General features: G+C 39.1%; 1 protein-coding gene across 3 annotated transcripts in view; it reads left to right on the forward strand.

Moving 5' to 3' along the window:
- Positions 1-454: 454 nt before the first annotated feature.
- The window catches only part of LOC112156468 (protein Dok-7), a 28537-nt gene continuing 16528 nt past the window's right edge, over positions 455-12463 (forward strand). For 2 of the 3 annotated variants that reach the window (XM_024288766.2, XM_024288767.2), the window contains exons 1-5: positions 455-785; positions 876-921; positions 2586-2816; positions 7150-7350; positions 10951-11070. In XM_024288766.2, coding sequence (XP_024144534.1) covers positions 732-785; positions 876-921; positions 2586-2816; positions 7150-7350; positions 10951-11070 — 652 coding nt within the window. In that variant the 5' untranslated portion in view covers positions 455-731. The remainder of the gene's footprint in view (positions 786-875; positions 922-2585; positions 2817-7149; positions 7351-10950; positions 11071-12463) is intronic. The other variant, XM_024288768.2, reaches the window with a different exon arrangement.

Below are 12463 nucleotides of genomic sequence, written 5' to 3' on the forward strand. Positions count from 1 at the left end.
AAATATATATACATTAATCTCAGAATTCTTCCACTTGCCCCAAAAAATAATTTCGTTTCGAAGAAATTTGACTAAATTTTCTCATCATTGAAAAAGAAAAATAGGCTTTAATTAAAGAAAAGCAAATTGTCAAAATTTCTGTTAAATCTTACATTTTTATATATTTTTTTCAGTTTATCAATTATAGAAGTCTTACTTTTAATTTAGAAATTACAAAATGAAACTTTTTTCCCTTACAATGTGAATGATTAGTTTATTTCAATCTCTCTCTAGAATTCTATCAGTTTTTTTTTTCATTTTCAATAGGCTAACTTTTGGAATTCACCCCATAAACTTATCGTGTTTCAAACTCTCGAATTGTGAAGTTTCAAAACATTTTCAAATGTATCCCAGACTTCTAAATCAGCTCCAGGATCCAGTTGTCCTCTCAGAAATCCCGCTCCAGAGCCTGAATCCAGATCAGCAGCTGCTGCATCACATTCCTCCAGGAACGATGATGAATCCGCCGCGTGCTCATTTCCCAGCAGCGGTAGCGGCAGGTGGGCCTGACCGTCCCGGGCTGGAGGCAGCGGGGCACGGGACACACGCGCGAGCTCTGGCCGCGGCATTTTCCACGCGCCCTCTTTGCTGGGGGGCGAGTTTGCGCCACACGAGCGGAAGAGCGCAGCTATTTTGAAAGTGACCCTTCATTCGGACAGCAGCTCTGCAGCTGTCAGGAACCATGACTGAAGATGACGGATTCTGTTATCGTGGAAGGATACGCCAGACTCCGAGACGCGAAAAAGGTTCGCGCTTTGTTTAAAGTCGCTCGCGGAAAACAGCTCGTGCGCACTTTCCCCGGACCTAATCAAACTTTTTCTTTTTCTGTTCGACAGTGGAGAACTAGGTGGCTCGTACTTCGAAAACCGTCGCCTGTTGCAGGTAATACATAAATAAATAAAAAGTCAAACTTTACGGGGCTGTTTTAATCAATTTAACACTAATTTGAAAATGTGACGTAATCACGCGCAGCTTGTCCAGGGGCGCTTCCAGATATTTACTGGGATGTCCAAAGGGGGCCATATGGGGGGTTTTGAGAGAACCAATTAAAACTGTATTAAAAGTGTACAGTTGGAGCTTTAACAAACCAAAAAAACGTTAAAGTTTCAATTAATTGACAAGTTAAATCCAAATGATTTCCAATTAGAAAACCAGAACGTGCACATTAGCTGCCAGAAATATGCTAGTTTTCAAAAAATATATTTAAAAAACACAATTTAAATGTAATGTAAATATACTCGAGCTATTTTTAAATATTATTTTTATTAAGAAAATAATTGTTTTAGCATTATGGCAGCTCCAAATATTTTTTTTAAGTGTTACATTTTTAGATTTCATCTAAATCTTAATACATATTTTGAATAACAAACGTTTGCAGAAAAATCTGAGACACAATGATCAAAATAACCAATTGGAGAACTTGAGCTCATGTCAAAAAAAGTCAATACGTGTTTAATTTTTAATTTTAATTGAATTTACAAGTACAGCCTTACTTGGAACCTCTTTACACTAAAGCTGAATAAAGCCCATTCCTCAATTTGAATGGATTTAAGCTCAATAGATCAATAATTGATTCATAAAAATATAAATTGATTTAACACATAAAGCTAAAGTCTGCTATTTTGATGCTAACGTTTAATGGAATTTCCCATAGGACAGCTAATGCTAACGCTAGGTCCACCTAAACATACATTCCTGACTAAATAAACATCTTTATAAACTCACAGGCATAACTTTCCAAACTGTTTTCAGGATTTTTTTAAAAGTAACTATTTGTGGTCTAAAAATAGAAAAAAAACGTTTCTGGAAATTATAATTGATACCTAACCCTACTTTACACAAGGCTCTGTGGAAGCTACATTCTTACATCCCCTCCAGCCTGTTATGGGTCGAGTCTAATTCTGGAAAAAAAAAAAACTTTCAAACTGGTAGATTTTTGAGAGAGGACTTCACTGTTTACATTACTTTTACTTGGCTAATATATATTCTTTGGAGTTTTCAGACTAAAACAGTAAATGTCCTTGGGTTTCTGATTCAATATTACAGTAAATAGAACAGAAAGTCATCTGTAAAGTATTTTTCCTTATGTTTCTAAAACCTCATTCACAATTTCTTAAATGATTCATTATTGACTTGGATTTTCCTAAAAGCGACACATTGCATGATAATTCTGCCTCCTATTGAAGTGGTGGGTATGTGAGAGGAGCAGCTCAACATGCTGCACAGGTTGATCTGGGGGTGAGCGCTGCTCCTCCTCGGGTCTTTGATGTCGGTGTTGTTGCAGCTGTCTTCGCTCATGCTTCAGTTACGTGTGTGTGAAGAGTACACAGACGCACACTGAGCTGTTCTGTCAGCTGACCCTGACTGAAAGGTGTCTGAAAGGTGTCAACAGTCCACAGTGCACAGCAGTAGCAGCAGCTACTGTAGGTGACCAGAAATAGTCAAACATGTTATGTTTTATTTATTTTTTAAAATAAATTGAGTGTGCAATGGGAATTAACTTGACATCAAAATGATTTTTTTGGTATGTTTTGTCACCGCTCCAGATTGCTTGTTGTTGATGGTTTTCAAAGACAAATCGGACAGAGTTCAGGGCGGCAAAGAGAGAGCGACTGTCACTTTGGAGGAGATCTGCGGCCTGGAGGTTGGGCAGTGCTACGAGGGCGTGGCGTTCACTTTGGCCATCCTTTGCCTGACTCAGACCACTCTGCTGGGGTTCGACAGCAGGGAGGCCCTTCAGGCGTGGGACATCCGACTGCGGTACAGCCTTGGAGAAGGTGAGAAGTATTATTTTGGTTGGATGTTGCTGTTTTAGTATCATCAAGGTGTATTTTAGAGTTCTATGAACCATTTAAGAGGCTTTTATTTAGAAAAATACCGATTAACTCTTTAACGCCGGAGTAACTTTGCATTTCGGCTAGCGTAAAGTGTTGCATAATAGTGCAAAGACGCTTTTCTTAGTAGTGTAGACCCTTCATTACTGTAAAGACTTGCATATTTTGCATATCGATGTTTCAGAATCCGCTGGAATTACGTTGATTGCTCAAACGTTTGAATAGTAACGGTAGCTAAAACAATGTCAAAACTGATCACTTGAAGGGACAAAAAAGTGAGCAGTAAGTCAGTAAAGTAAGTCAGTCGTAGATGAATCAACAGTTGGTCCTACTTCGGCTTTCATCAACAAGCATTTTTCTTGTCTTTACTCATGCTGAGTCATGGTAACCGGCGCTGTGCTGATGCCACATATGTGGACCCCCACACTTTTACTGGCACAAATGCTACACAGTGAAGCAGCTGCGTTCAAGTGTTGCATCATTAAATCCAACGCCAAGCAGTGTGGTGTAAAACACACCGCGGGTGGACTGTGGAGCAGCTGAATCATGTTCCGTTGAGTGACGGAGCGCGTTTTGCCAACAGACACGTCTTGATTTGACCACAGACGTACACACGCTGGACAGATCATCCATATGATTCTGAAGTGGAAGATTATCCATCTAGAATTAATATATTCGTTATAGTATGTCCTGTTTGTGTCTATTTATCAAAGTGGTTCATTCAAACTATGCCCGTATTTGAGCTCTAATGAAATCCAAAAATACTGATTTTAAGCAAGTAAATATAAAACAACCACTTTTAGAAACCCATCACAATTTATTTGTGGTTTGAAGTTATACTTTTACATTTTTTGATCTATTGTAAATGCGTTCCAAGTGGTCTTTAAATTATGATTATGTCATTTTTAGCCAAAATAATATAAAAAAACATTGTAGTTTTCTAGGACATACTTTCTTTAGAGTGGCAGGAGATCATTAGAAATTTGACTCCGCGTTGGGGGCGGGGCTGTTTGTATGGAGTAAGCCCGCCCCACTTTTCATCTCCCATCTGTTTAAACGTTCTCCCACTAGCTTACAGCCTCTCACACCCACGACCCAATATTACCGGGTCCACACAAATGCAAGCACTATTGGACTGTACAGTTTGGAGCCAGATGCCAGCTTGTATGAGTAAAACAAAGACGTACATGGAAGTATACATCAGGAAGCTTGTGGCCCCGCCCACTGTATTTTCTAAGTCACAAATACACTTTTTTTTTCCAACAGCATTTTTCGTTTGCTCTTGATTCACAACAATTTGAATAACAAAATACCCAGAAACACAATTTTTAGATCAGTTTTCTTTAAATATAGTCTTAATCATCATTGGAAAATGGTGCAAGAACATGTTAAAAACACAAAAAAACATAATTTTCATCAACATCTGAGTCCAAATTGCTTCCTTCTGAAACCTGCCTCCAGTGGTCATTTAGGGAAATGCAATATTTAGTACTTTTTTGATGGTTTTAGTTTTTGGATGTAAAAAGTATAGTCTAGATGTGGAGGGAATATAACTCACCTGACTGCTATAGGGTAACTGTGAAGCACGGAGGAGGAGTAATAATGGTTGGTAGTGTTTTTTTTTGTAGACCTTTTTAGTTTTGTGTGGACATATTTCTTTTCACAAAATTCCTCTTTAACATTCTTGTCTTGAATTCTTCTCATTCAACCGCTAACAGGGAACTCATTAGAGGATGTTAGAAGCCTTGTTTAGATGGGTGGATGGTCACAGCTTCCCTCACTGACCTTCTGAAGGTGTTCCCTCACAGCTGGCGTTGTAGGTAAGCTCTCTGTTTTGTAACGAGAGCCATTACAGAGCAGCAAAACTTCACGAGGGGGAGGTTGGTCTCATCTGTTAGTGAGATGTTGCCAAAGGCTTCACCCACTGAGAGACGGTGCCTCCGTCTAATGGTTTCCCTTGTGGTTGATGCTTTTAAGGTCTGGGTAATGACCCCTGCCTGCTGTCACTCTTTTAAGGGAATGAGTCTGCTGTATACCAGTTTCATTTTTTCACCAGTTTTCTGATTAGCTCTAACAAGAATCTCGGAAATCCAGGAAACTGAACCACGGACCTCATTCATGGAAATCAAGAATCTAAACTACATAAAAAGAGAAAAGAATTTAGAACATCTACAGTTACAGTCATTACACTTACAGCTAAAGGCTCATCAGATTGTTATACTTTTTTATTAGCTTGAGATGCTACATATGCTGAGAAAGAATGATGTTTGAAGACAATGAAGAAGAAACGTGATAGCAGAGTTTGTTACAAGAAATGGTGTATATCTGGGTGCAAAAGGGAAGATATAGATATTTCAAACTAAAAGTTTCCTTTTAATCTCATGGCAAAAAGCTTAGCCTGTCTCGTGACGTTCCTCGAGGTGGTCGTACATTGAAGGTGCAGCCGCTCCTCTCTACGACCCTCTATGGCACAATCCAAGCGTCCAGGGCCGGTGTCCAACATATTTCCCAACCAACCTGCAGTTGTTGGGTAAACACACCAGATCCAGGTAATCAGCAACAGATGAGGCAGGATTTACGGAAAACCAACAGGAGGCTGACACCCCTGCTCAGACAACTCAAAAACTCATGGTACCCATATGGGTCAACCCACGTATAGTTACATGGAAAGGAAAAGCCGGCTCTTCTGATTCACTAGAGAGCACAACACATCACTAGTAAATGAATGGGACTTGTGAGTGTAAAGAAAGTAGAAATATGTGATTTAAAGTTACAGGGTTGAACAGATAAATACATTTACCTCTCTTATAATTCAATCTATGTTCTTGTGATGTCTTATGGCCAACTTGACACCACAGATGGAAGGTTCCTCCTTTTTTATTCCATTTAGGGAGTTTCCCTCTCATTAGTACACGGGATGACTCTTAAAAACTCTACGATCTAATCTAATGGTCACACATCGCCCATTAAAATACAGTTAGGACAATTTGTCCTTATTAAAACTGAATTACGTTCTACCAATCTAGAACAACCATTATGTGTAGTGCTTCAAGACAACCAAGGTTGTCTTTTTGAATAAATCCTCAAGAACAAGTCCTAAGGTAAAAGCACATTGCGTAACTTAATACTGTAGAGTTCTCAATACGAGATATATCAGTGAACTCTTTTAGGGACTATCCTTCATAGCAACAAATCTTTGTAGAAAAGCTTAAGTTTACTGATAGTTTTAGAATGTGACCTCAACATTAGAGCAGTCCCTGAGATGTGTCCTGTGAGAACCTATTATATAAGTTACATTAGCCGTCAAACTATGGGTTATTAATAGCTTTGGACTGTTCTGCAGTTGGCAGCTCAGCTGCACAGACATATACCTAATGACAGCATTGAGAGACCAGACTGTTTTGAAGACGCCACTGAGAAATTATATCTCTTGCGTGCGTGTGACCCGACCGCTTAATGGCACAACGTGGAAGACATCCACGAATGCCACCTGCGCAGGACTGAAAGTCACCGTTCAGTATGCTTTTGTTGTCTCATTGGGCGCCACATGAATCTTGCTTAGCTCAAAGAATGAGGTGAAGACGTCTGCCAACATCTCCTCATCATCATCTATCTCACCTGCTTGCTCAGAGAGGTAGAAGTGTCTTGGAATTGTCCTCCATGTGCCTGACCAAATGACTGCCAAAGATTTTGTTGAAATTTAATGGAAAAAAACAGCAAGGATTCACACCAATTTACTTTTTTCTGCTCTAGCTTATGAAACTATCTACAGTTTCTTAACCCTGGAGATGTTACCGGCAACACCTAGATAACACGCTCTTTTAACTATCGTAATGCTTCAACCGTTTATGCAATTAAAGCAAGTCCAATATGTTCTGGCAGGGAGAAAAGCAACACTTTTACATATTTGTGCCACTTTTCTCCACTTCAGAATTAGCTGATAGAAAAAGCTCTTTGTTACTGTAGAGCAGCATATCAATGCAAAGCTGCTTCTAGAATACGTTGGAATCATATTTATAGCCTAAACAGTCAAAGAGTTACCGTAGATGAAAGAATGTCAACACTGAAACTAAAGTATTGGTCAAGTCTTGATTTTATGCATCAATATTTGACAATTCTACATCCCAAAAAGTATTGATAAGACCTAATAATTTGGAAGAAGTGGCTCTTAATTTTTCCATTATTGATGCTTAAGTGCCCTAGGATAACCTAATAGTTGAGATGAATCCACTTGTCTTGTGTTTCTGTTGTTCACTTTATACACCTGTTTGTTCAGTCCATAGGTTCAGTGTTGGAATCTTACCAGGGACTAAGTTGGAAAGCGGTCCTGCTACTCTTCACCTGTGCAACAACCTGCTGGCCGTCGCTCGGGACATCCCTCCGGTCATATCTGCGTACTGGAATCTGCCGGACCTGCGCAGATACGGACCAGTACCGAATGGATTCGTGTTTGAAGGAGGGACAAGATGCGGTTACTGTAAGTTGATTGTTTTTGTTTTGTGCTACGTATTCACTGGGCGTGTGTGTACATAGCAAAAACAGCTGCTAAACGGGCATTCTTGAACGCGCTTTTAGCATATGGTGTTCCTACTGGACTGTCTCTACTCGATACTAGCACATGTACTCACCGCTGAAAGAGACTGTGCAAAATGTCAAAGCGGTGCAAATCTTGTGAATCTCATGGTCAGATGTCCAAATGACCGCATGTTTGGTACGTAGAGCCAAAAAATGGACTTAAAATCTTCATGTATTTTTACTATTGTGTAGCACTTTGTGATTTCTATCTGACAAAGGGGCTATTGAAATAAACATTTACTTATATACTTACTTACTTGAATAAGACTACTACTCCTGCATGTCTGTTTAGTTTGATATGCTTAAAAATTAAATTTTTCTATAAAAATATTGTTTTTTTTTTCTGCTAGAAAGTGCTCCATGTGCTCATAAATTCAAAAGAGGCTTCAGTTTGTCCTTGTTTGATGATACCCTATTAACAGACAAGCATTCTGTCTGCTGCTTTTATGGCTATGAAAGATGTTGGTTTAATAAATTTAGATTTCTTTTTCTTTTATTATGCTCTTCATATCAGATTTTAGGAACTGTAAAAGTCTCAATGCAAAAAGTTTGGACACCTCTGCTTTAGACATTTCCTGCAAAACATCCATAAACATGAAATACAGTAAATTGGTGGGTGCAGACAAGTCCATCCTTTATTTAGAAATCAGCTTCATTTCTCCAGAGGAGATCTTGAGAAATGAAATGTCCTCGAAGTCAGATTTGACACGTGGTGGATCGAATTAGCTCAAAGCCGTGTTGATAGAAAGTCAAGGATCCCTGCCAACACCCACCTCGTTTTTCACCTGGCGGCTTTAGAAAACTGGAGACAGCTGAGATTAACTGATGCTTTGCTGACATTTTATTAGAGCTAGACTGACTTTCCTCTGACTTCATCAACAAGTCGACTGCTATCAAAACAAACCCAAACTATGGGGTGTTACTTGTGCTTTTAATTGGTGCAACTCAAACAAGCTCCACTGCTGGGAAGGGCTAAAAATATTGAATATTGGCTTCATCGTAGTGTTATAACAGGTTTGATAGGACAAAAAGTAGTTTGCTCATTTTACCTTAGAAATGTTATTTCTTTCTGAGTTAAGACAACTTGTTACTAGTTAGGAAACTCTTTTTTTTTGGGAAGTTATACAAATTAGGTAAAAAAGTGTATGTCAAAAAGGAACTGCACAAGCTAAATTCAAAGTCCTGATCTTATATATACCAAAGTTCACAAACATGTTTGACAAAACCAAACTTTTTTTTTTTAATATGAAGCCAAATGTTGCAGTTTCTTGAATGACCATGGAAATGACATGTTAACGATTTCCCATCTACTACGCATAAGCATCCTGATTTCCAAACCTGTTCTGATGTTTATTGGTTTATTTTCCATTTATTACAACTAAGGTAGCTCACATTTGTCTATAATTTGCTGCATTTTTTTCCATTGACAAATTGTGTTTGGTGTGAATGCAGCATTGAACGGTCGGACAGTAACCTCTCCACCAAGACCAAAGAGCTGTCAAAGGACACCAGGAATATGATTGTACATTTGAACAAGAAAGATAAACCAAACTACAATAATGTAACAGCTTGATGAGAAGAATTATTATTAGAAATTGTGGAAAAACAAGATCCCTGAGACCACTGAGAATGAAACTCTGAGGTTCTGGAGTGATCAGACCTCAAGTCAATCGAGAATCAGAGAGAGTTGGAGAAAATGGAAAGTTTGAAAACTTCTGGAGAAGATCAGTATGGAAGAATAGACCAAAGTAGCAGCTAAAGTTTCTGGAAACGTGGTGAAGATCTACAGGAAACCTTTGTCCTCCATCATCTACATTGATTCTTTAGCCATCTATCTAGCATGGCCTTGTTTCCACTGAGTGGTCCGTTCTGGTAAGGAGTTAATTCTAGCGAACATTTCCACTCAATTAACCCTTGCTTCCACTGAGCTATTTGTTCTCATAGCACATGCATGGTGTAGACCGCTAGCGTGCCACTAGCTTAACCTGTATCACACCGTCGCCAAGAATAGCAAGGAACGTTTGCAGTTCCACCCCAGACCGTACCTTGCTGTTGTTTGCAGACATTTTCAATATAGACTCGTGACCAAAAGAGGAAACTGCAAAAGCAGAATGCTAATAGACGTTGGCAACATTAGCTTAAATGAGCGCTATAATGGGGTTTTTCCAATCACTTTCTGCCAATCAACGGGTGGCCACAGTGGCTCCACCCCAACTGTTCTGTTCCACTTTTCAATGGACCAAGGGCCCTCAAGAGGTACGGTTCAGTACTGGTTATTAGGTCCATTGTACAATGGAAACACTCAAAATACTGGACCAGACCGCTCAGTGGAACAAGGTTTATGAGGAAAATTACAGATCTCTCTCATCTTTTTAAATTACATTTGCAGAATCGACGAATACTTTTTTTTGCCCTACTGTACATGTATAAACACAGTACATTCTCTTTAGGTAGTATTTTAGTATGTAAACTTAGTTGAAGCTTTTATCAACCCCATAGATCCATTTTTCATACAGACTTTCTCAGAAACAGTTACTTTTTTGGCAGCTCAAATGTGTTTGCTGCTGTAAAAATAAAGATGCAAGCTGCGGCTCCTCAGCGTCTGGGAAGATCCGAGCTAATTTACACTTCCCACTTACTGAACCCGATTTAATGAATTGTGTTACTTTGGGCGAAGTCTCTTTTTTCCCACTTCTCAGAGGAGAGACCTGAAGCATCCACTTGAGTTGTTTTTCATTCTTTACAGAATGATGAGAAACCAAAGAAGCTCTGCCACCTGCTCTTTTGTTTTCCTTTGTGGTTTATTTTTTTCCGTCTGCTCTCCGGCAATTGGCACCTGATGTTTTTTCATCTGCCATTCTTTAAAAGTGCTTCAGCATTAGCTGGTAGGGTAGGTCTTCATCAGACTTGTAAAAAGCCTAAGCAAGCAGCGTGCGCTGACCCCACAGCGCCGGACATGTGAGTCACATGGGTGGTCTTAGGGACAGACTGACACTACGACCCTTTGATGTTGACACCTTTAAATGAACAGGCAGCTGTATTGTCAGAGACGTCTGACCCTCACAGGAGAGCTGTCAAACAAAATGAAACAGAAGCAGAATTGTACACTAATAATACTAATTGTACATATTTGTGCTGACATTGGTGAACTGTTGACCTTTTTAAGGTTTTTAGTATTTCAATCTCCGATTTAACTTCTAATACCAGAGCTTTAGCTCCAGTGTTGATATTCTTTCGACCGGCGTAAAAAAATGAGAAGTTTATTCAAATTTTTGTGATAAACATGTTTTTCTTAAGACATTTGGAAATCTAGATCTAAAATAGCTCCCTTCCTTAAAGACACGATTTTAGTTCTAAACTTTCTGACTTTAACACACAGCAAACGAGTCAATCAATAATAAAGTCTAAGAAGAGTCTGATTAAGAGTCTGTGTTGGACCAACCTGTAAAAAACAGACAACTATTGAACAAACAGCAAAAACATAAAGCCTTGTGTCCTGCAGGGGCTGGTGTTTTTCTGCTGGCATCCGCGGAGGGCGAGCAGATCAGCTTCCTGTTCGACTGCATCGTCAGAGGCATCTCTCCCACCAGAGGCCCATTCGGACTGCGCCCCATCTTGCCAGGTACGCAAAAGTATATTTTATGCTACATTACTATAAGTACTTCATTAAACTCTACGAGGAAATGGAGGCTCTCTCAATGTCTGTTACTGGATTCAAAACAGGAAATCAAGCAATGTGAAGAATCTCCTCGGTAGTAACCAGCCCTCTGATAGGTTAACTGCTGTGGATGTGTCATGTATTATATAAAGGATACTTTTATCTAACACCTAAACCATTAATGCAACGTCTAAACAATTTATGCAATCACCGTGAAGCTGATTCTGATGCAGAGAAAAGCTGCTTTTTAAAAAAAAAAAAAAATCGGCTTTGCAGCAAATTACTAACTGTTGCATAATGGTGCAAAGTCAATCTTTTATTTTGAAAAATAGGCCACACGTTTGAGCACTTAAGCTGTATAGTTTGGTCAAGGAGGCAAAATGGCTATGTCTGAACAATCTTTTTATTCTGAAAAATCTTTTGGTTTTGAGTTTAGTGCTAAAAGTAGTTTGGCGGCGCGCAACACGAGAAAAGTCATACATGTAATGTTTCTATCCAAATGGATACAGGATTATTGCAAGGACAGAACAGCGTACGGAAACAATATTTAAATAAAAAAAATTAGACTAACAGAGAAGTCCTACTCAAAATATGGATTTCCCACACAAAATCTGTTTGCATAATAACCATAACATTGTTGGGCTTCAAATCTACAAACTAGTCACACACGCAAGTGACAAGTATGAAGAGCATCATTTTGTGACTTGACAAGAAAACATTTAGCTCAATTTTAACCCCGACAAACCTAAATGACACAAAAGCAAGAACTTGACAACGCATTTGTGAGAGACGAATTGAGAGCTCCTGCAGTGAGAAGAGGCTGAGGCTAATTAACAAACGAGACGCAGCTGTGATGATGGCAAATCAAAGGCAGCTGCAGCAACATGCTGTCAAAACAACCGCATAAAATCAAAATGGACTCCAATAAATGTACAAAAAGAGTTTAGGATATTTGTAGGTTAAAAATAAAACATGTAGAAATAAACATATATATATTTATGAATATTTTAGCTATTAAGTATTTTCTTAGCATTAAAATGGTCCTTCTTTTCACACATCTTGCTGCCCAATAACCGGTTGAGCTGGTGCTGTTATTACAGCGGTGCGCGGTAGAATAAATAGCGAGGAGGACGAGGAGAAGGGAGTAGAAGATCAAAGTCGCGGTTCACTCAAGCACAAGCCTCCTAATCACCCAGAGCAAGTATGTAACCTCATCCCCGGGATTCCACTGCCGCCGAACCCTTCCCAGTCAGTTTGACTTTACGATTCTTTAAATCTCTCCTTTCAAAGTTTGGCTTTTGTTTTATTCTTCTCTATACATTTATTTTTCCTCCTTTGAGTTCTCCTCACAGTCCCC

The sequence above is a fragment of the Oryzias melastigma genome, linkage group LG18, assembly GCF_002922805.2.
Source record: "Oryzias melastigma strain HK-1 linkage group LG18, ASM292280v2, whole genome shotgun sequence".
NCBI lineage: Eukaryota > Metazoa > Chordata > Actinopteri > Beloniformes > Adrianichthyidae > Oryzias > Oryzias melastigma.